General features: G+C 42.7%; 1 protein-coding gene across 2 annotated transcripts; it reads left to right on the top strand.

The window, feature by feature from the left end:
- The first annotated feature begins 692 nt into the window (after positions 1-692).
- LOC780455 (caspase-14) lies at positions 693-24183 on the top strand. Of its 2 annotated transcripts, none has more exons than XM_027958030.2 (7): positions 693-1200; positions 2638-2690; positions 4175-4327; positions 10222-10447; positions 10940-11056; positions 18362-18471; positions 22179-24183. In XM_027958030.2, the coding sequence occupies exons 1-7, from the start codon at positions 852-854 to the stop codon at positions 22278-22280; spliced, it is 1110 nt and encodes a 369-aa protein (XP_027813831.2). In that variant the 5' UTR covers positions 693-851; the 3' UTR covers positions 22281-24183. The 2 variants fall into 2 exon arrangements, with proteins under 2 accessions (XP_027813831.2, XP_027813832.2); XM_027958031.2 differs by having other exon boundaries at positions 4178-4327.
- Positions 24184-25118: the final 935 nt, after the last annotated feature.

The raw sequence follows: 25118 nt of genomic DNA on the forward strand, positions 1-25118 counted from the left end.
ATTGAGTCACGATTCAGATAAGTCCTGAGATTCTTTCACCAACTGTTTGAAAGGGTAAGTAATTTGGGGGCAGACCATGGTTTAAATGAGTCATCACTTCCTGAGAACCCCATCAAGTCAGGGAACAGAGGAACAGCAGGAAGAGGGCGGTAAGTGCTCCCCAAGGCAGTGCTCCTTTCACACCCCTCAGGCTGAACAGTGCATTTCCGACATCTTATTTATTGCATTCAAATTACTAGTTTTTGTCACCAGGTCCTCTAAAAAACTAGTTTTTGTCACCAAGTCCTCTGAAAAAGCTGGCTCGATCCCATAATCTGTAGGTGTTTTTTCAGTTTCCAAGTTTTCCCCTGCTCCTTGGGGACTGGCTTAGGTAGCTGATAGACGCTCTAAGATGGGTGGTTCTCAAACTTGGCTGCAGGTTGGAATCACCTGGGAAGCTTTAAAAACCACTAGTACCTGGGTCGGCCACCCAGAGGGTCTAGTGTAATCAGGTTATGTTGTGGCCTGGGCATGAGTAGTGTCAAAAGTCCCCCTAACGATTCTAACGTGCTGCCAAGGCAGAGAACCATGTAGAAGCCTTGCGGGGCGGGCACCACTCCGCTTTCCCATCCCAGGCTCTAGGGGTTAAACCGTAGACGAGCTCTTGTGGGCGGAGCGTGGCCCTGGATCGGGGGCGGGGCCCGGGCCGAAGCGGAGAAGGCGGGAGCTTCCAGGCCGCGCTGGTCGGGCTCGCTGGGCGAGCCGAAACGCCTCCAGTTTTCAAAACAAAGAGGAGAAGCGGGAGGCGTGTGTGGCGCGCAGGGTTCAGATAGGTCTCTTCTGCCCGGGCGCTTCAGCATCGCTGGGGGACAATGGAGGGGAGCCTGGGAAGCGGCCGGCTCTCGAGGTCAGACGGTCAGCCGGCGCCTCCGAAGATCTCGCCGGCCACAGAGGAGCTGCAGAGCCGCTTGCAGGAGACCCTGGACTTGCTTTCCTCGCAGGAGCTGCGCAGCTTCCGCGACCACCTTAAGAAAGTGGAGCCGCGCGTGAGCCAGCTGAAGCTGGAGCTGGAGGGCAAAACCCCGTCGGGGCTGGCCAAGCTTCTTGCCAAGCACTACTACCCGCCGGCCGTCGCCAACGGCGTCCTTGTCCAGGTGCTGCGGCTGCTACCCCGCGCAGACCTGCTGCCGCGCTGGCAGAGCGCCCCCACCGACTGCCCTGGTGAGTGCGCGGGGATTCCCGGAGGAGGGGGTGCTCGGGACCGCGGGGTTTGGCCCCCGCCGCCCGGGGATTCCCGGACTGGGGCAGGGGCGGGGGTGGGGTGGGTACTGACCTAGGGAGGGGGAGACTGGCGAGCGGAGGGCCCTAGGTGAGGGCCGGCTTTGGCCCTGGAGCCCAGGTGAGCGGCGGGGGACCGAGTATCAGTGAGGGGCGTTGGGGGAGGCAGAGCAAGAAGGACGAGGGCCTCGAGGAACGGAGAGAACCCGCGGCGGAGGCTGGGAGCCCGGGAGTCAGCGGGAAGAAGAGAGATCGTTCCCAGGCACGGAATCCAAGTGACCAGTCCAAAGCAGCCATCAGGGTTTACCATTCTGGGACGGCCTGAGATCTCCAGATTGACTCAGCAAGACTGAGGTGCATTTTGAACAGTTACCTCCGGGTGGTTATGATGGAGAATGTTTTTAGATGATTCAATGAGAAACTCAGTGTTGGAATACACCGTTAGAACATTTGCCATAAATCTGGGAAGATGTGATTTAGGAGCAAGAAACGTAACAAGCTAGGGGAGGTTAGCGTTTCCCCTGCTAAATTTAATAAATGTATGTGTGTATAATATATGAGGCAGTTTGTATATACCTATGTAGAGAGATAGAGAGAGAGAGTGAGAAAGAGAAGGAGAAAGAGAAAGCAGCACTTAGCTTGGACGTGTTGAGGTAGACACCAAAATATACTATGGCTGGGCTTATGATCTGATTAAGTTTCCAAGTATGTTCCTTTGCTGACATTTGAGTTTGTAATGGGTGACCCCGGTAAACCACCGCAAAACATGGCCTGTGGGTAGATACTGGCCCGGGGAAGCCTTTGATTCTCCCTTGATTGCATCTGCACAGCACTTACACTGTCTCTCCATGCATAGTTATCATGCTTTAGACTGAATCTCTTGCACTTGGTAAAGTGGGTTTTTTTGTTTTTTTGGTTTTTCAGAACCAACCACACAGTATCATGACTACACACTGTAGATGCCCCCAAAATACTTGAATGCTAAGTTTGTTTAATTAAAACATCAAATAGGGTCTTTAACTTCATTTGTCTCTTTATCAAAGTCTTGGTCTCCTTTTCTGGAGGTTCATGTGCAGTAATGTTCATTGGTCCTTATCCTTTCCATCTCTGGCCTGCGTCTCCCAGCCCCTGAATCTGACTGAGGCCTAGAGGAGTTCTGTTAAGTTTCCATTCTCATGAGTTTGGGAGAGGGTTTTCATGATCCTGGAAACCTGTATCTGAAACGAGATTGAAACCTGCTGGGCCCCAAAACGAAAGAGGCAACTGGTTTTCTTGGGAGTTGCTTTCTGTTAACAGGAACCACTACAGATCATAATTAAAGAGAAAAGTGAAAAAAAAAATGCTCTTTTCTGTTTTGTCTTTTCACAAAAATTCATTCAGTGATTCCACGAAAGAGTCTAAAGAGAAGCTATGACTGTGTGGATGGTGAATTGGTAAGTATCTGGACTTTTATTCTAACACTGCACGTTAGTCGGCTTCCCTGCCGGCTCAGTGGTAAAGAATCCGTCTGCAGTGCAGAATATGCAAGAGACGTGGGTTAGATCCTCGAGTGGGGAAGATCACCTGGAGTACGAAATGGCAACCCGCTCCAGTATTCTGGCCTGGAGAATCCCCATGGACAGCGGAGTCTGACAGGCTACAGTTCATGGGCTTGCAGAGAGTTGGACATGACTGATCTCAGCTTAGCACACGCACACACTTTAGTCAGTTCAGATAGTATTTAGACAGCATTTGAATGGTTTTTGTGCTGCTTCTGTTGGGCTGAAAATGAACATCTTTGTGGTTGTCTCAAGTGGTCACATCTTTCTGCTTTCTGTTATAAATAGAAAAAGCAAAATATTAGCCAGTTAAAACCATTTTGCATGCATTAACCAAATTAGGTAAGTATGGTTAGTATCTCCATTTTACAAATCAGGGCACCGCAGGTTGTATGGCCTTGCGCAACTACATAAATTGCTGGCTTCTGACTCTTCTCTGTTTGTTTTATTATGAACATTTAAAACATAAGCTAAGTGAAAGTGAAGTCGCTTAGTTGTGTCCAACTCTTTGGGACCCCATGGACTGTAGCCTACCAGGCTCCTCCCACCATGGGATTCTCCAGGCAAGAGTACTGGAGTGGGTTGCCATTTCCTTCTCCAGGGGATCTTCCCAACCCAGGGATCGAACCCTGGTCTCCAGCATTCCAGGCAGATGCTTTAACCTCTGAGCCACCAGGGAACATTTAAAACATACGCTAAAGTCGAAGAGAAACATGAATCCCCAAACTCCAGCCCCACCTACCTAGAGCCCTACTTCAACAATTAGCAATGTAGCCAATCTTGTTTCATTTGCTCCCTCAACGCTGTTATTTTAAAGCAACCCTCTCCCACACCCGGATATCTTATCACTTTCATACATACAGTACTTGAGTATGTATTTAGCAAGCCTAGAAACAAATTCCTTAGTCTTGGTAGAGATGCAGTTAGCCTACTGATGTCCTTGGCTGCTTCCTGTGCCTTGTACAGTTGGATTGTTTGAGCTAGGCTCCGATTCAAACACAAATACATTTGAAAGTCTGTCTTTTAACACTCTTAATTTATGATACCTTTCCTTTTAACCTCTTCTCTTGTTTGTTGACGAAGCCAGGTTATTTGTCCTTTAGAATATCCCACCTTCTGGATTTCCATAACTGCATTTTCCTTACACCGTGTACTTATGTCATTTACCATTTCCCACTTTCCTTCAACGGGTAGTTATGGCTATGTATAGGAATTTAGAGATGAGATGGGCCTGTTGGTCCAAGTTTGACAAAGGTATTTGAAAGAATTATAAAGGAAGTCATGACGAGAGAGGAAGTCAGTGTTAAACTCATTTCACATATTAAGGCACATTTGGATTCAGTTTGGTTTTAACATTGTTTCTTGGCTTTCCTTGCAAGCAGTACCGTTATGACCTAAGTGGCAAGCGGAAGGCCTTCCTCATGTGTGTGAAGAAGAACAGGCCAGGAGCTCACCAGGATGTCCTACTGATGAAGAATTGGCTTAACGAGTGCAAGTTCGAAGAGACATTGTGCATCGATCCTGACAAAATGGTACCAAGTTAAAAGTGAAAATTTGTAGCTTGGGACTTTCCTGGTGGTCCAGTGGTTAAGACTCTGTGCTTCCGCTGCAGGGGGCTCGGGTTCGATCCCTGGTCACGTAACTAAAATCCCACATGTCCTGTGACATAGCCAAAAAAAAAAAAAAAAAGGAAAACTTGTAGCTTGGATATTATAATCTTCCTTTCTTCTTTAAAAAAATTGAGTTTTATTACCTGGGAACCAGGGCGCGCTGAGCGATGGACCTGAATGTCCTCATGAAATTCTAACCGAGCTTCCCTGATGGATATAGGAGCTTTTGTCATGTTCAGTTCAGTCGCTCAGTCGTGTCCAACTCTTTGCGACCCCATGGACTGCAGCACGCTAGGCTTCCCTGTCCATCACCAACTCCCGGAGCTTGCTCAAACTCATGTCCATTGAGTTGGTGATGCCATCCTACCATCTCATGCTCTGTTGTCCCCTTCTCCTCCTGCCTTCAATCTTTCCCAGCATCAGGGTCTTTTCCAATGAGTTGGCTCTTCGCATCAGGTGGCCAAAGTATTGGAATTTCAGCTTCAGCATCATTCCTTCCAAGGAATATTCAAGATTGATTTCCTTTAGGATTGACTGGTTTGATCTCCTTGCCATCCGAAGGACTCACAAGAGTCTTCTCCAACACCACAGTTCAAAAGCATCAATTCTTCCCCGCTCAGCTTTCTTTATAGTCCAACTCTCACATCCGTACATGGCTACTGGAAAAAACAGCTTTGACTAGATGGACTTTTGTTGGCAAAGTAAATGTCTCTGCTTTTTAATATGCTGTCTAGGTTGGTCATAACTTTTCTTCCAAGGATCAAGTGTCTTTTAATTTCATGGCTGTAGTCACCATCCACAGTGATTTTGGAGTCCAAGAAAATAAAGTCTGTCACTGTTTCCATTGTTTCCCCACCTATTTGCCATAAACTGATGGGACCGGATGCCATGATCTCCATTTTTTGAATGTTGAGTTTTAAGCCAGCTTTTTCATTCTCCTTTTTCACTTTCATCAAGAGGCTGTTTAGTTTTTCTTCACTTTCTACCATAAGGTGGTGTCATCTGCGTATCTGAGGTTATTGATATTTCTCCTGGCAATCTTGATTCCAGCTTGTGCTTCATCTAGCCTGGCATTTCACACGATGTACTCTGCATATAAATTAAATAAGTAGGATGACAATATACAGCTTTGATGTACTCCTTTCCCAATTTGGAACCAGTCTGCTATTCCATGTGTGGTTCAAACTGTTGCTTCTTGACCTGCATATAGATTTCTCAGGAGGCATGTAAGGTGGTCTGGTAGTCTCATCTCTTTAAGAATTTTTCCACAGTTTGTTGTGATCCACACAGTCAAAGGCTTTGGCATAGTCAATAAAGCAGATGTTTTTCTGGAACTCTCTTGCTTTTTTGATGATCCAACAGATGTTGGCAATTTGATATCTGGTTCCTCTGCCTTTTCTAAATCCAGCTTGAACATCTGGAAGTTTTCAGTTCACATACTGTTGAAGCCTGGCTTGAAGGATTTTGAGCATTACTTTGCTAGCCTGTGAGATGAGTGCAATTGTGCAGTATTTTGAACATTTTTTGGCATTGACTTTCTTTGGGATTAGAATGAAAACTGACCTTTTCCAGTCCTGTGGCCACTGCTGAGTTTTCCAAATTTGCTCACATATTGAGTGCAGCACTTTCACAGCATCATCTTTTAGGATTTGGAATAGCTCAACTGGAATTCCATCACCTCTACTAGCTTTTTTCGTAGTAATGCTTCTTAAGGCCCACTTGACTTCACATTCCAGGAGGTCTGGCTCTAGTTGAGTGATCACACCATTGTGATTAACTGGGTCATGAAGATCTTTTTTGTACAGTTCTTCTGTGTATTCTTGCCACCTCCTCTTAATATCTTCTGCTTCTTTTAGGTCCATACCGTTTCTGTCCTTTATTGTGCCCATCTTTGCATGAAATATTCCCTTAGTGTCTCTAATTTTCTTGAAGAGATCTTTAGTCTTTCCCATTCTGTTGTTTTCCTCTGTTTCTCTGTATTGATCACTGAGGAAGGCTTTCTTATCTCTCCTTGCATTTCTTTGGAAGTCTGCATTGAGCAGATATGGAGAGGGATTACTTAGAGCCCTGGGCAAAACTGCATTGTGATTTAACTAGATGACGGTGAAGAAGATGAAGGGGAAGAGGGGCGGTGGATGGGTGGGAGCTTCATTGTGACCTCTCTGACCCCAGCTGAGTCCAGGTCTAGCCCTGCCCATGTTTTGGATTAATAACAGAGGAGAGTCCTTCATAGACCCCAGGAGTCATTGGTAGTGAATATGAAGGAACAGCATGGCAGGAGGGCTAGGAAAACAGCGCACGCCAACAGAGGTGAGTCCTGTCTCTTACCAGTTGTTAGTCTAATCCTCAACTGGGGGTGACTTTGTCCCCCGTGGGGGCTACTTCTGACACTGTCTGGAGACATTTTTGGGCTTCCCAGGTAGCATAGCAATAAAGAACCCACCTGCCAATGCAGGAGACACAAGAGACGTGGGTTCGATCCCTGGGTCATGAAGATCCCCTGGAAAAGGAAATGGCAACCCACTCCGGTATTCTTGCCTGGAGAGTTCCATTGACAGAGGAGCTTGGCGGACCGCAGTCCATGGGGTCACAAAGAGTCGGACATGACTCGGCGTGCACTCCTGCCAGTGCACAGAGACATTTTTGTTTTTCATCATTGGAGGGTGCTCTTGGCATTAGTGTAGATGCCAAGGTAGAACCAAGGTGTGGCTGAACATATGACGATGCACAGGACAGCCCCCAAGGCAAGGAGTTACCTGACACAAAATGTCAGTAGTGGGGTAATTGTCTAGAAATTCTGCCTTAAATTAATGGACGGCTTTCTTCTCTCTAAAATGGGGAGGTTATAGTAATTTATTATGTAGGGCTGGGGTGAGGATGAAATGAGCTGCTCTTTGTAAAAGTTCTCAGGATAATAGCTGGCCTATAATAAGTACTCGATAAATTTAGATTTTGTTTCGAAGTTAAAAGCAAACTCCTTCATGTTTTCCATGGATTGTACCAGAATTTCTTCTGTGTTATGTGATTTTTTTTTTTTTAATCCATCTTTTCCTTTTAAGTGACAGATAATTGCCAGTGTTTTTCTGGTTTATTCTCCCAAAGGTCCAGAAGTGACTTCTTTCTCTACATCCTGTCAACATTTATTTGTAAATAATTAGCAATCTTCCTGGTAAAATTATTTCACTTCTTCATTTTCTTGACTGTCGTAGCATGGTTGAACATCTTTTGGTCATTATTTTCCCTTCTGCGAATTACCTGTTTATATCCTTTGCCCTTTTTTCTTACCGGATTTTCTTTTCTTATTCTGTAGTTCTTTTCCCTGAATTTTAGACAGAACAGACTGCACATATTTTTCTCCTGCCTTGTTACTTGCCTTTTGACTTTTTGTTGTCTCAAGTCACGTGGAAGTTTTTGCTGTAAACTTGTCAGTCTTTCTGTTTGTCAGCTTCTTGGTTTTTCTGTCTTGATTAAGCCCCATGATTTCCCAGCGTAAAATATATTGTTTATTTTGGCTGCCCTGGGTCTTCGTTGCTGTGCGGGCTCTCTCGAGCTGCAGTGAGCGGGGCTACTTTCAGTTGCAGGGCTTGGTCTTCTCACTGCTGTGGCTCCTCCTGTTGCAGAACACAGGCTCTGGGGCGTGCGGGTTTCGGGGGCTGGGCTCCCGGGCTCTGGAGCACAGGCTCAGTAGTTGTGACAGATGGGCGTAGTTGCTCCTTGGCATGTGGGTTCCCGGATCAGGTGTCAGACCCTGATCCCTTGCATTGGCAGACAGATTCTTTACCACTGAGCCAAAAGGGAAGCCCCCCAGTTAAAATTTTTTTCAATTATTTTTCTTTTTTTTAAAATTTATTTTAATTGTAGGCTAATTACTTTACAATATTGTATTGGTTTTGCCATACATCAACATGAATCCGCCACGGGTGTACACGTGTTCCCCATCCTGAACCCCCTCCCTCCTCCCACCCCGTACCATCCCTCTGGGTCATCCCAGTGCACCAGCCCCAAGCATCCTGTATCCTGCATCGAACCTGGACTGGCAATTCGTTTCTTACATGATAGTATACATGTTTCAATGCCATTCTCCCAAATCATCCCACCCTCTCCCTCTCCTACAGAGTCCAAAAGACTGTTCTATACATCTGTGTCTCTTTTGGTGTCTCGCATACAGTGTTATCGTTACCATCTTTCTAAATTCCATATATATGTGTTAGTATACTGTATTGGTGTTTTTCTTTCTGGCTTACTTCACTCTGTATAATAGGCTCCAGTTTCATACACCTCATCTATAATATCTTTATAGTTAAGGTTAGCCTTCTGTTCACGGAAACAGTGAGGTGGGAGGCCTAACGTTATTTCCAAGCCAGTTCTCATTTGTTGGTGGTACATCCTTTCCCCACATATGTGAAATTCCATTCTTGTCATATATTAAATCCCTGTATGTGTATTTGGATTGATTTCTGAATTCTAAAATATCTATTCATGTATTTGTTTATATTTAACGCTGGTATATCCGTATTTTGTTCACCATGATTTTATAGTGCATTTGGACAGCTGAGATGATCTATCTCCCGTTCATTGTTTTTTTTTGTTTTTATTTGTTTGCCTTTGTTTTTTACTTCTGAATGTGCTTTGCTATTCTTGAGTACCTTGCTATTCCTGAGCATCTATTTTCTGTGACCTTGAGAACCATCTAGTTTCACAGAAATCCTTTGAGGTTTTAACTCATATGACATTGACTAGAGATTAATTTGGAGTTAATTGACAAATTAATAGCATTGAGTCATCTCGATCAGGAACTTCAGGCTGTCAGAGTTTATGTTGCCTCTTCACTGAAGATTTTTTAAATAATTTTCTTCACTTAGATAATGTTCATTTCTTGTTAGGTTTATCCCTAGGTAATGTTCTCCTTTTGTTATGACCTTCAAAGGATCCCTTTTCCATTATCCAGTTTAAATGTTTTATTCCTGGGTAATTAGGGAATGTCTGTGGGGGGGTGCACAGAGTTGGACATGACTGAAGCGACCTAGCAGCAGCAGCAGATCTTTGTAAATTAAGTTTGTATCTGATCAACTTGCAGATCTCTACTTTTAGTAGGTTTTTATTGAATATATTTCTGGCAGGTCATATTTTCTGTAAGTAATGAGGCTTTGTTTCCAGTATCTGTAGTTCATTTAATTTTTGCTGTACTGTATTGAAATGGTCAGGATCTTTGGTACTACATGGTGAGAGCAGCCATTCCTGTCTTGCTTGTCTTTATAGGGGAATTGATTCTGCTGATGCCTCTTGATAGATTCTGGCAAGTGGATATGATTGGGTAGACTCTCCATTCCTTGCCATTTCTAGCTTACTGAGGGTATTAATTTTATAAAATAGTTTTTATATTAAAATAAGTTAAACACATGTACACCCATGGCTGATTCATGTCAGTGTATGGCAAAAACCACTACAATACTGTAAAGTAACTAGCCTCCAATTAAAATAAATAAATTAATTTAAAAATAAATAAATAAAATAAGTTGATAATGTGGCATTTAAATACATTAGTTCTTTGGGGAAGTATAGTTTTGTTATATTTTATGGTAGAGAATCAGAAGTGCCATAATTTTGTCAAACAAGAACCACCATTGGTAAAAGAATAAATCATACGAAGTCTGAAAGCAACCAAAAGGGAAGTGATAAGCCATATTGACACTTCGAGAGATGTAGGTATTTTCACATTTGTCATCTCATTTATTCACCTTGTAAAGAAGCCATTTCTTGGATTTCTGGTTTTTTCTACGTCCAGTTCTTTTTTAATATGTTATCCTATTTTACAGGACTTACTTGAAAAAATAACATCTTTTCGTGATGAGCTAAATGAAATTAAAGATAACATTGGATGTTGCCTCGTTACTCTTATGTCCCATGGAGAAGAAGGTTTTATCAAAATGAAAGATGGTGAAAAAGTCAGCCTGGAAGATATTTTTGAAATGTTTAACAATAAAAATTGTCCAGCACTTCAAGAGAAACCAAAAATCTTTATAATCCAGGCCTGCAGAGGAGGTAAGTGGAGATGTCTTTGTATCATTCTCTTTCCAGGAAATTCTCATGTTGATGATTGAGGAAAGAAAAGTGAGTTTAAAAAAATTATTTTTTAATAATTATATCAAATTATATAACTGAAGATACATCAGACCCTTAGCTGATGTATCTTACGTTATATAGCATACTAGGGACTTTGAGCTGGGAGAAAGGGATGGAGTGACAGCTTACCTGGGTTAGGATGGTTAATTTAGGCTGAAGAAGGTCTAAGTCATTAAAATCATAAGGTGGATCTGAGAACCTCAAATTCTGGGGGAGAGGTGGACAATTTTCTGGGGGATGTCCCATCATTCATGTGATTCTAGATGGCTTGTGGGAGTAATTTTTGATTTATGTAACTTTGGTTTTAATTATTTCTCTTGTGGAGATACAAGCTTCTTGTGACTTTTATTAAAGGTTATTCATGTCAATGGTATATTATTGTAGTTTGTATTTTCATTCCTCAAAAAACAGAGAGAAGAGACAGTGGTGTTGAAACAGATGATGAACCCATGGACTTAGATGATGGATCAGAGAAGAAGAGGCTGCCTACATTCAGTGACTATTTCATCATATATCCCACCCAAGCAGGTAAGATAGGCTTGAAGATACACATTCATCCAGAGGGTTTAGGTTATTCCTACTGATTTTTGAAAATCCTTTTTTTTTTTTTTTTTTGCCTCTCTGTAAAGCTTGTGGGATGTTAGTTCCTTGACCCTGGACTGAACCTGGGCTCTTGGCAGTGGAAATGCAGTCTTAACCACTGGACCACCAGGGCATTCCCAGAAATCTTTCTTAAAAAAATTATCTGTGCTTTATAGATCGATGTGCATGGGAGAAATTTTCATTATCCCATCCATCTCCCTTCAGAAACTATTCCACTGTCAGAGATGACAGGTTTGCATCTGACTGTTTATCTCTCCCAGGAAGACACCATCCTCTTAGCAGAGTATCACATATGAAATAAGATCATTGGCTTTCATGTGAGAAAAATCTTGACCCAAAGCCAACTCTGCTGTCTTTGAGACCTTTATATTTTCTAGCCTCTAGATATGTCAGTTTCTTTATGCAAAATAAGAATGATAAAGTTTACTTATGTCATTGGGATGTTTATAAATTAAATTATGAATGCAGGTGTTGTGCTTATTGTAATAACTGACATAATAAGTTAAAATTAATCTTACTACTAATATGATGTTGATTACATTATTATCTTTATTATTAATACTAATAAAAATCCAAAAGAGTGTTGTGTGCTGAAGGAGTGGACTTTATTTAGTCATGGAAGGGAAATAGGAAAATGTAGAGAAGATAGAAGTCAAGGGCATATATTTAGCTGTTTTTCTACTGACTTTATTAAAAAAGGATTAAAATAGCTTATGTATGTATATACGCGTGTGTGTGTGTGTATATATATATATAAAACATATAACATATACAGATGTACATATATATATATGTATAATTCAAGATAAAATGTTAGTGAAGCAATGGAAGCAAAGGAAAATAAGGACAGAAATGTAAAATGAAAATGTCCCCATTAAAGTTAGATGTAACTTTATTCACCCAAGAGAGATGAAAGCATATGTCCTGATAGATACTTGCGCGTGAATGTCACAGCAGCTTTATTTGAAATAGTCAGACTGGAACCAATCCAAAGGACCAGCAGGTGAAAGAATAAACAAAGCGTGGTAAATCATACGTGAAGTACTACTCAGCAATAAAAGCAGTGAGTTCCTAACACATGCTAGAGCGTAGATGAAGGTCAAAGTTTTCCTGATGCCTGAAGGAAGCCGGGCAGAATAAAGCAGGTAGCTCTGTGGTTCCATGAATATAAAATTCCCCAACGTACAAACTAGTCTATCAGACAGCAAACCAGTACTACTTGCAGATGGGGATGAAGAGGTAGAGAAGGACTACCAGGGCCGTGAGAGCGTTGGAGGGGGAGGACTGGATTCATTATGTTGGTTTTAAGTATACACATGTCAAAGCTTACTAAACCATTTGCTTAAAATAGGTATGGATGATATAAGTGGTCAATTATACTTTCATGAAGCTGAAAATTTTAAAGTTATGTGTAAGGCAAGCAGGTGTGACCCAAATAGCTGTAACCCATTCTCACTCCTGCTCTTTAACATGGCATTGGGTAGTCCTAGCTAAGGCATTAAGAACAGAAACAGAAGGATCAGTATTCTAGAAATCAATAGTTTTGAATACAGTAACAATAATCACGTAGGACATAAAAGAGAAAAGAAAAAAGATACCATATGACTTTGTCTTGCTTTAGTGAATGATGTTTAGGAATGCCTAACAAGAGACGAGCAAGACTTCATTAGGGAAAATGAGAGAACATTCTAGAAAGACATAAAGGAAGACCTGAATCAGTGGTGGGACGTACCATGCTCATGGTTGAAAATTGTAGTACAATGGAAATGACTGGGTTTTTTTCCCCCCAAATTAGTTTGCAAATTGAATTCTAAAGTGTTTTTTCATGGAATTTGACAAACTAATCACAGAATTTTTATGGAACAGTTAAGGGTCAAGACAATGTAACTTGGCCTCCAATTTTGTTGAATGAATGAATTTTGTGACTGTGTGCTGGCTATTTATGTTGAAGACTAGAGATTTGGTATCAAACAAAAGAATCTGCCTCCAGGGAGCTTACAAAAAATCTCTGCCTCCAGGGAGCTTACATTCTGGGGAGGGAGACAGAAAATAAACACGTACAGAAAGTGGGCACTGGGTTGCTTTATGATTCCACTTCTATGAAGTGCAAAAGCAGGCGAAACTAGTCAATGGTGGGAGGTGGAAGTCAGGGTGCTACTCATTGTCAGGGTGTGGTGTGTGGAGTGTTATGGCCACAGCAGCAAAAGGGTACTTGTGAAGTGCCGGTATCGTCGTGTTTCTTGATGAGGGGGCCACGTCTGGGACTGTGTTCATCTGATGAAAATTCATTGAGTTATTATGTACCCAGAGGGCTTCCCTTGTAGCTCAGTCAGTAAAGAATCTGCCTGCAGCACAGGAGACCAGGCTCAATTCCTGGGCGGGGAAGATCCCCTGCAGAAGGAAATGGCAACCCACTCCAGTATGCTTCACGCACTTTTCTGAATGATGTTTACCCTTCAGTGAAATAAATGCCGGAAACAAAATATGTTAGATGGTGATAAGCGCTGTGAAGAAAAATAATGCAGGAGCAAGGAGAGGGAGTATTGAGGGGCAGGATGGAGGTTGTAGTTTTTCAGAGAGTGATGTGTAGAGATGTTCCCGTTGAGAAGCTGATTATTGCGTAGAGTTGAAGGCCGTGAGAGCGTGAGCTATGCAGATTCTTGAGAAAGCGTGTCTTCTAAGATAAGGACACCTAGTAGCGAGCAATGACCTAGCAACCACTGAGATACTGTGTTAGCGTGTTGTGTTATCATGGTGGATATGTCAATCTCTTCTGTAGTTCCGTTCTCTATTTCTGTTTTCTTTGTCTTGAGGCAACTTTAGTCGAGGGATAAGATTTTAGAATTGTTATACTGGACTTCCCTGGTGGCGCAGTGGTTAAGAGTCTGCCTGCCAACACAGGGGATGTGGGTTCGATTCCTACTCCAGGATGATTCCACATGCTGCAGACCAGCTAAGGCTGAGCGCCGCAAGAACCGAGCCCGTGCTCAGCAGTAAGAGAAGCCACGCGATGAGACGCGATACATAGCAACAAAGACCCACCACATCTAACATAAATTAAAAAAAAAAAAAAAATTTAGAATTGTTATACTTTGTGGTGACATAGATATTATAATCTTTGTTTAGTGAACCTTCTACCCCCAATAATGCTTTTTTATGGTATTAGTTTTTCTCTGATATTAATATAGGTACTATAGAATATATTATTCTGGTTCTATATTTGCCTGGTATATCTCCTTCAGACCTTTTCTATTAACCTGTTTAGGTCTTTATGTTTTAGGTGGTCTTTTAAAGAGAATATAGCTGGATTTTGTTTTTTAATCCAATCTGATATCACTTTTTCCTGGTGAGTTAAGACGAGTTATCTTTATTGTCACCATTGATACATTTACACTTTTACCATTATACCTGGTGCTATTTATTTGCTTTATTCCCCCTCCTTTATTGCTTTTCTTTTAAAAAATTGAAGTGTAGTTGGTATATACAGTAGTATGGTAGTTTTATTGCTCTTGTTTTTGACTGATTATGAGTTTGATTTGTTACTATTACATTTTATCTCTCTACTGACTTGGAAGGTATGAATTTCACATCTCTTTTTCTCAAGGCTCCCCTTGAAATGTTATATGTGTGCACTTAACCTAAAGTTTATCAAAAGCTTATTCTTACTTCCTGACGATACACAGAACAACCTTAGAATGCTAATTCTTTCATGTTTGTATCTTTATTTATATGAAATTACTTACGTATTCTTACATTCCTTTCATCCTAATTTTCTTCTAAATGAAGACATTAACCCAACACATTTTCATCAGATGGGTTGGCAGGTACTAGGGTGACAGGCACTGTGCTGCTGCTGAGTCGCTTCAGTCGTGTCTGACTCTGCGACCCCATAGACAGCAGCCCACCAAGCTCTGCCATCCCTGGGATCTCCAGGCAAGAACAGTGGAGGGGGTTGCCGTTTCTTTCTCCACTATATGTTTGCTTATTTACCGCTGTGTTTACCACTTCCTTTGTTCTCTAGTCTCTCCTGGATCTCAGACCATATTCTTTCTTCATGAAGTATGTTCTTTAGAAACTCATTTAAGGGAGGTTTATAGGTGGTAAAATCACTTTACACCCAAATCTGGCTGATCACGTAACCGTGTCTTTGCTGATCCTCCTTGTGATTCATTCATTTCTTTAAGCATTTCGTGCAGTTGTTTCATATTTTGTATCTTATACTTCCAATATCTAAAGTCTTTGGGAATCTCTCTTACGGTGGTTTCTGTTGCCTGTCACTCTTGGGGGTTTGTTTCTTTGTGTGTGTGAACTCCTAGCTCATTTGTTGAATCTTAATCTCTTACTCCCGGAGACATAAATCTGGCATCGTTGCCTTTAGAGAGCATCATCACCCATGTGGGCCTCTGTGAGAATCTTAAATTTATCTCCCTCTGCCCCAGGCACATCTTTCAGGTTTGACACTTCTCCTTAGGCACAGCACGACTCTGGTGTTCCTGTTCACTTTCTCCTCCTAGTTCAAGTTTCAGCTTCTTCGTTTGGAGAAATGGTTTGCCTTGGGGATTTCCATTCGTTTCTGTTAGCCCAGAATAGCATTTAGCTTTTTTGCTTTAATCAAGAATTAAGTTTTATAACTGGAGGAATATTTAAAGTGCCCAAAGGCTTCCCTGGTGGCTCCGATGGTAAAGAATCTGCCTGCAATGCGAAAGTCCCCGGTTCAATCCATGGGTTGGGAAGATCCCCTGGAAAAGGGAATGGTTACCCACTTCAGTATTCTTGCCTGGAGAATTCCATGGACAAAGGAGCCTGGCCATTTACAGTCCATGGGGTCACAAAGAGTCGGACACAACTGAGTGACTAACATACTTTCCAAGTGCTCAAAGTGGAAAAACTTGGAATATGTAGTAAGATGAATCTTTTGGGTCACCCCTTTTTTTAAAAAATTTCATGATCCCATTTCTTTTTATCTTTTTATTTTGGCCATGGTGTGCGGCATGTGGGATCTTAGTTCCCTGATCAGGAATCAAACTCGTGCCCCCTGCAGTGGAAGCTCAGAGTCCTTATCACTGGACCACCAAGGAGTTGCCTTGGGTCACCCATTTTTACCCGATGGAAGGAGGCGGTACCAAATATGTCTGGGGTTGTGAGGCAACGAGTACGTCCATATACCATTGATGAGAGCAAGTTATATTGCCTCTTTGGAGATTAATGTGTGATACCAAGAAAATTAAGAATATATTTATAACCAGCGGTTTCAATTCTGGGCATACACCCTAGTGTTGTAGTCTCTAAATCAGGGGGCCACAGTGAAGTCTCACAGCTATACTTAACTCTGTGAACCACCAGCTCAGATAAGTTACGATTCCAAAAATTAGATGGTGCTCTGTTTTTTTTTGATATCATATTTTAGGGGTACCTAGTTTTGAAGGGTTGCTGAGCTAAAGAGCAAGCACCATTATGGTGTCCTAAGGGGAGGAGTCATGCAGTGCCCAACAGGGACACACAGCCCGGTAGCAACTGTGGTTATTTAAGAATGAAGGACCTCCCTGGTGGTCCAGTGGTTAGGACTCCGTGCTCTCACTGCTGAGGGCACAGGTTCAGTCCCTGGTTTGGGGACTAAGATCCCACAAGCCCAGTGGTATGATCAAAACTAAATAAATAAATAAAAATATTGTTCTTTCTATTTGTATGGGCCCTTTTTTGACCACCTGTTCACGTGCCTGTTGGCCATTCACGTATCTCCTGTTGCCCAGTATTGCCCTGGGTTGTTTGTTTTCTTATTAAGTTACGTATATTCTGAATACTAGTCCTTTCTCTGATACAAGAAACAAATATTTTCTCCCACTCTGTGACTGGCTTTTCATTTTCTTAAAAGCAAAAGTTTTGTAAGCATTCAGTGGTGGTTCAGTAGTAGAATCCTCGCCTGCTGCAAAGCAAGCATTTTATGTTTTTAGTCCAGTTTATCAACTTTTTTCTTTTATGGTTTATGCCTTTTGTGTTGTAAGAAACCTTTGCATACCCTGAAGTTGCAAACATGTCCTGTGTTTTTTTGTGTTCCAACCCAGGTTTACTATGACAGAGTGCCATTTTCACATTCCTTCCACACTATACAGACATATTTTGTGTTTTTCAATCTAATAATAAGCATAATTTCAGTAGTCAAACCCTTGAATACCCCCAAATAAATTCCATATGGATATATTTAGGGTTAGCTTAAAATGCTAGAGCAAAAGTCAGCAATGAAAAAGTGGAAAGGGGATGTGTGCGTGCGTGCTAAGTCACTCAGTTGTGTCCAGCTCTCTTTGACGCATGGGCTGTAGCCCCCCAGGTTCCTCTGTCTGTGGGATTCTCCAGGCAAGAACACTGAAGTGGGTTGCCACACCCCCCTCCAGGGGATCTTCCCAACCCAGGCACTGAGCCTGCATCTCTATGTCTCTTGCATTGGCAGGCGTTCTTTACCACCAGCGCCACCTGGGAAGCCCAGAAAGGGGGTAAATAAAGCAAATATGACGAAAACTGATAACTCTAGAATCTGAGGGATGATTATTCAAGGGGGGTCATTCAACTTTGGTTTTTTGTGTATATTTGAAAACTTTGGAGCTAGATAAAAAATGCATATTTAAAAGTTTCCTCTTGAGAGGTTGTGTGCATTTGGTCACACACGTCTTCTGTCTCTGCTTAGTTGCTCAGGTGTGTCCAGCTCTTTGCGACCCCATAGACTTGAGCCCATCAGACTCCTCTGTCCGTGGGGATTCTCCATCTTAATGCAGTGTTTCTTTTTTAAAGTTTTTATTGAAGTATATTCGATTTACAGTGTAGTGTTAGCCTCAGGTGTACAGCAAAGTGGTTCGTATATATTCTTTTTGGAGGCTTCCTTGGTGGCTCATATGGGGAAGGATCCACCTGCAATGAGGGAGACCTGGGTTCGATCCCTGGGTTGGGAAGAACCCCTGGAGGAGGGCATGGCAACCCACTCCAGTATTCTGGCCTGGAAAATCCCTGTGGACAGAAGAGCCTGGCGATCTACAGTCCATGGGGTCATAAAGAATCGGGCACAACGGAGCGACTAAGCACACACATATTTTCTTTTTTAGATTCTTTTCCGTAATGCCGGTATTTCTGTATTATCAGTTCAAAGCCATTTTCTAGGTTTTAACTATGGAGTAAAGAACAAGTTTGCTGCAGGTAGAGGGGGGAAATGGATAAAGTATTGTTTTTTTTTTCCCTTGATAGATCATGTCGCTTTACGGGATCCCCGCACCGGCTCTGTGATGATCAAGGAGATGACCGAAGTCTTTAAGCAGTATGGGAATAAGTGGCACCTCGCTGACTTCTTTACCATAGTAAGTAAATCCCAAGTGAACACATGCTCCATCCACTCTAAAGCGAATGCGCTTGATGAGAACATCTTCGTGAGAAGATTGCCTTCAGCCATGAAAGCATGAGGGAGGTTCAGAAGTGGCCTGTAAACAGTGGGCGGGTGAGTTGAGAGGGCTGTGGCGGAAGTCATGGCTGAGCCAGGCGCCAGTGGAGAAGGGACAGTGACACTTCATTCAGTAGAACACGAGTGAGTTGGCTATCAGTGAGCTTGGAAGTTCTGCCCGCACTGTGGTCCTGCCAGCCTGGTTTATCTCCCCCAGGAGGAGGGGAGAACCAGAGGGCTTCTTTGAGGACCAACACTATCTTACATTTGTCTGCCCAGCGTGTAGCCAATTCTGAATGTTCAATGAATGAATGCGGGGCCAGGAATTATAGCAGATTTATGTACACACTGTCGTTTGGAGGAGGGCCTGATGATAGTGGTTTACCATATCAGGATTAAAGAGTTATTTTCTTCTTAATCTGGGAGTTTTATCTCTGAAGAGAGCTAACTGGAAAAGGTTGTAAATGAGCGCAGTAACAGCAGTACTAGCACCTCCTAAACAGCTCACTCTGTGCCAGTTACTGTTCCTTGCAATTGACAAATATTAGTACATTAAGTTTTTCAACAACCCTCTGGCAGGTGCTTTGATTCCCATCCCCTGTTACAAATGCAGAGCTAGGAAAGTGGCGGCCTCGGCTTCCTAGTCCAGACAAAGTGCTTTTAGAGCTCATGCCTTAATCACAGTCACGCAGTATTACTCCTTAGGAGCTTCCCAGGCGGTTGGTGGTAAAGAATCCACCTGCCAATGCAGGAGACGCAGGAGAGGAAGGTTCGATCCCCGGGTCAGGAAGATCCCCTGGAGAAGGAAATGGCAACCCACTCCAGTATTCTTGTCTGGGAAATTCCAGGGACAGAGAAGCCTGGAGGGCTATGGTCCGCAGGGTCGCAAAGAGTCAGACACAACTTAGTTACTAAATGAACAAACTTACTTCTTACCTCCCAAGGTATGGTAACAATTTTTATTTCTTTAAAAAAATATAATGTTAATGCTTTACATATGATGCTTAAGAGCTTTCAGAATTCTTTTTCACCTCATTTTGAGGTAAGCTTTCGGTGAGGGGGGAATGTTCAGTTCAGTTTAGTTCAGTTGCTCAGTCATGTCCGACTCTTTGCGACCCCATGAATCGCAGCACACCAGGTCTCCCTGTCCATCACCATCTCCCGGAGTTCACTCAGACTCACGTCCATCGAGTCTGTGATGCCATCCATCCATCTCATCCTCTGTTGTCCCCTTCTCCTCCTGCCCCCAATCCCTCCCAGCATCAGAGTCTTTTCCAATGAGTCAACTCTCCGCATGAGGTGTCCGAAGTACTGGAGCTTCAGCTTTAGCATCATTCCTTCCAAAGAAATCCCAGGGCTGGTCTCCTTCAGAATGGACTGGTTGGATCTCCTTGCAGTCCAAGGGACTCTCAAGAGTCTTCTCCAACACCACAGTTCAAAAGCATCAATTCTTCGGCGCTCAGCCTTCTTCACAGTCCAACTCTCACATCCATACATGACCACAGGAAAAACCATAGCCTTGACTAGACGGACCTTTGTTGGCAAAGTAATGTCTCTGCTTTTGAATATACTATCTAGGTTGGTATTTTCTTCCAAGGAGTAAGCGTCTTTTAATTTCATGGCTGCAGTCACCATCTGCAGTGATTTTGGAGCCCCCAAAAATAAAGTCTGACACTGTTTCTACTGTTTCCCCATCTATTTCCCATGAAGTGATGGGACTGGATGCCATGATCTTTGTTTTCTGAATGTTGAGCTTTAAGCCAACTTTTTCACTCTCCTCTTTCACTTTCATCAAGAGAATTTTTAGCTCCTCTTCACTTTCTGCCATAAGGGTGGTGTCATCTGCATATCTGAGGTTACTGAGATTTCTCCCGGCAATCTTGATTCCAGCTTGTGTTTCTTCCAGTCCAGCGTTTCTCATGATGTACTCTGCATATAAATTAAATAAGCAGGGTGACAATATACAGCCTTGACGCACTCCTTTTCCTATTTGGAACATTAAAGGGAAGAAATACGATTTTGACAGTCATTCCAACCATATTCCCAAATCTCTTATATTATTCCATTTCTCTCTTTAAGAAAATAGTTTCTTGTCAGCATCTCAAGAATATAATAATAAAGACAGATTTAGCCTAAGTAGAAATCCATTTTAGGATTAGGCTAACTGAAAAATTGTTTTGCCAAATGGTGTTCATTAAGTCTTTTTTGAACAGCATTCATTTTTTAATTGAAAGCTGACTTTTTTAATTGAATGAAAGATTCTTTAAATTCTATAGTGCTTTACAGTTTTCAAATGTTTTACACACGTCTTCATTTCCATAACTTTTCATTTCATACACGTCTTCAATTCCAGAACTCTTTTTTGCCCCAGCCCTATCTTGCCCCTCCCCACTTTCCTGTCCCCACTGGTAACCACTAGTTGATTCTCTACAGCTGTGAGTCTGCTTCCAGCCACTCGGCATGCAGGCTCTTAGTTCCCCAACTAGGGATTGAACCCATGTCCTCTGTAGTGAAAGCACGGAGTCTTACCCTCTGGACTGCCAGGGAATTCCCTCTTTCTTTTTTTTTTTTTTTAATTCACCAGTTCGTTGTACTTTTTAGATTTCACTTCAAAGTGGTGATATACAGTATTTATCTTTTTTTGTCTGCATTTATTTCACTTAGCATAATACCCTCCAAGTTTATTCATGTTGCTGCAAAAGGCAAAGTTTCCCTTTTTTATGGCTGAGTAGTATTTCTGTCTCTGTGTGTGTGTATGCATCTGCGTGCGTGTGTACATACCTCGTCTTCTTTATCCATTCATCTGATGATAGACATTTAGATTGCTTCCATACCTTGGCAATTGTAAATAATGTTGCTATGAACATTGGGGTGCATATATCTTTTCAAATTAGTGTTTTTGCTTTTATCAGATATATACCCAGAAGTGGAATTGCTGGGTCATATGGTATGAACACTTTTCATTTTTAAAGTCCTTGCTGAGTAGACACTGGCAAGAAAGTCCAAAAACGAAAGTGAAGTGACATTGCATTAAAGGCCCTTACAGCTTCACGAGGCAGCAGATGATAGGTGAGCCTACAGCCAGCCCTGGAATTCACAGTTATTGAATACTTTGGACATCACATAACCCAATCCTTTCAGTGTACCATAAGTTACCAAGGCTCAGAGAAGGTTACTGTCTTGCACAATGTTACCAGGGGCAAGCTGAGACTGGAACCCAGGTCTGTGCACACTTGGGCTTCCTAGGTGGCGCTAGTGGTAAAGAACCCAGCTGCCAACACAGAGGACGTGAGAGGCAAGGGTTCAAACCTTGGGTCGGGAAGATCCCCTGGAGAAGGGCTTGGCAACCCATTCCGGTATTCTTGCCTGGAGAATCCCATGGACAGAGGAGCCTGGCGGGCTGCAGTCCATGGAGCTGCAAAGCGTGGCACACGACTGAAGCAACTTAGCACGCTGCGCACACTTCACTTCACTTTCCAGCCACAGTGCCGCCTTCGGTGGGATGTGGGTGACCTTTGCTTTTCCTGGTGCAGTCAGAGAACTCTGCCTTCACCTTCTGTGGGGTTTACTAAGAGGCTTTTGAGGGGTTTGCAGTTCATTTGGACGGTTTGTTCTTTTATCTTACAGGTGAATAACCGAGTGGTGCACCGTGACTTTAGTCTGTATAACAAACCAGTAAAAATATCGCTGGTAATGGAGTCGACTTTAACAAAGTTTGTATACTTTTGACACAAGGATGATTCAAAACACAAGGACTGCTTTGCAACACAGTTTCTAAAGAGCCCTGAGCGTCTGTAGCATTGCACTAATGGTTACCATTTTGCATTATTCTTGGCACTCATGTTTCTTCCGTTTGTTTTGTATATATATGTATATAATTTTTCTAAGATTTAAGTCTGCTTACTTGATACTTGTGAGTCTTCTTTTCTTTTTTATAAGATCGCTGTTTTCTGAAAAAAAAAACAAACAAAAAAAAACACTTTCCTGAACTGTTATCAAAACATGGGCATCCAACTCCATTTGTGTGCTGTTTTTATCCCGCGTTTCTCTTGGTGATTACCCCACCCTCGGCACCCTCAGTTTGGTGCTGGTGTTACGGCTTATTTTCTTGGTTTAGTCAAGAATTGCTGGGTGTGGTCTTGTCCTCTTATTTCCCCAGACTGTTGTCTGTAGCCAGTCTGATCTCTTGGAATCCGCAAGCCATTCTCGGGTCTTAACCTGGGTCACTCTGGGCCCTGATGCCCTCGTGTGTTTACTGTGCTCCTGCTTCCCGCCTTCCTCCTTGCTCCTTATATCTTTGAGCTGCTGTTTTCTTCACTTGGAACCCTCTATTCCACCCCACATAGGTAAGTCCTTGCCATCCTTTAGAATTTGGTTCAAGCATCACTTACACAGGGAAGCTTTCCGTAGCTCCCATGCTAGGTCAGCCTCTTCTAAGTGCTCAGAGACTCTCTGCTTCTCTTCTGTAGCATTGAAATGACTCTCTAGTGCCTCCTTTCTCTCTCTCTCTCCAGTTTAGTCATGAGCTCCAAGAGGCAGAGGCTGCGTGTCTCATTCATGGCTGTATCCTAGCTTCCGTCCGTGTCTTAGGACACAGAGAGGCCATGCAGTGAACGTTTTAGTGAGTGACTGACCCCTGTGTTTTAATTATTTTACCCATTCCGCAGACCTGGCCTCTTGCCTATCTAGCCACCTGCCATTCATCCCCACACACATGCATGTCTCATGGCTGCTTTTACTCACCAAGTTGGAAGTTAACCTGAGTTTCCCTGAAATCCTTTCATACAACCCATCCCATTGTTCATAATCCTTTGACTCCCCACTGCCTGCAGGATATACCCCCTAAGTCCCCTGGGAGAATATTGCACGTCTTTCTCTGTCAGGCTCAATCTTCACTACTCATGTCCTGCCTGTCTGCCCTGGTAATTCACCCTCCCTTAATAATCCTGTCTCACAGAATTGGGCTTGTGAATTAGTGGATGTGGATGAACTCTCCTGGGTATGCCATCGTATTGGAGTTCAGTCCCTCCTTTCGGTCTGAAATGCCCTTCCTTTCTGTGCGCGTCCCTTCTACTGTGTATTCTTCAGAAGCAACTTGGGTCCCATCCCACAGTAAAGAAAACTGTATGTATACTAATGTTTTTAGAGTAACAAACTGTGGACTGAGCATGAATTTTTGTATGCAAACTTTTGTTGTAACTGTGGACTGCTTCTGGACCTCGGTTTCCTCATCTGTATGAAAGGAGGTTTGGCTCAGCAGACCCTGAGAACTCAGGTCCCTGGTCTTCAGTGAACTTGGACTGCTTCGTGAACTTGCGTCTGAACACCCTGCAGGTGGGACTGTTGCCGAACGTAAGGGTTCAAGCTGGCAGTTGCATAAGACCGCTGGGCCTATGTGAGGATGCAGGTGGTTAGTGAGAATCCTCTGAAGATTGAGAGCCAAATGAACTGAAGCAATCTGGAATCTCCAGGCCTATCTCCATTTCAGAGATCATTGTGTCCATTTTAGGTAATGTGATTTCTAAAGTGTAAACATATGTGATTTAATTTTTAAGCATTTGCATTCTGATACTTGATATGTAGCTTTGGTTTTGTATAGAGCATTAAAATGTCTCCGGTTCATAAAACATGACCATCTGGTGAGCCTTCTCTATTCACTTGGGTTTTGGAGGACTTCTAGGCACAGAGCCTTGTTTCAGGGAGGCAGCATCAGCTGAAATATCCACAGCTGTTATTTTCTGGGAGAGGTTAGGTTGTTCAGAATCACAGTTAGCATGTAGTGAAGCTGGGATTTCAATGCGTGAATAATATAAGAGATGAAATGCCAAATGACAGAAAAGTTTCAAGACAGAATGTTTTTGATGGATGGAAGGGACCATTCCATTACCACTGAATTGATGGAATGAGGGCTTTGGGACAACAGAGGGAAAAGTTATTTTGGAACCCTGCTCAGACCACTACAGGCAAGTTAGGGTCATGGAGAGAACCGTAGGACAGCTAGGTACCAGACAAACAGGAAAGGAGGAATTCTGGTTACAAAGGTAAGTGGCCTAAGATGAACTTGATGCCTGGGGCCAGCTAACTACCCCATAATTCTCTCAGCTTCAAATCAGTACAGAATCTTCTAGCCATCCAATGTCATGTGAAATATAACCATCCCCCTGCCCCCCCACCAAATAGTCACTGGCACAATTTTATATTTGAAAAAAAACCTGAAGCCCAGTTTTTATTATTTTTTAAATACAGACCCAAGGAACCAAAGTTTGCCAAAAAAAAAAAAGGCTGAGATTTTTATTTTAAATGTGTATGAATAAAAAATAGTGGAGAAACTTGAGCAGAGGACCAGGAGGCTGAGGTGGAAAGGAGGACACTTGGCTGGGGAGTTACCACAGTTTGACAAGTGCACCCTAGGCTGAGGGCTCCTCACTCTGGCTTACTATCACTATAGTTCGTTTTCACCTTTGAAGATAACTCACTTATCTTAGACCACTTCTCAAGGACAGAGTTGTTTTGTGGGAAAAAAAAGTATTTTGTGGAGAAACCTAATTACAGCACAATTTTCCAGTT

This window comes from Ovis aries, chromosome 19 (assembly GCF_016772045.2).
Source record: "Ovis aries strain OAR_USU_Benz2616 breed Rambouillet chromosome 19, ARS-UI_Ramb_v3.0, whole genome shotgun sequence".
Lineage (NCBI taxonomy): Eukaryota > Metazoa > Chordata > Mammalia > Artiodactyla > Bovidae > Ovis > Ovis aries.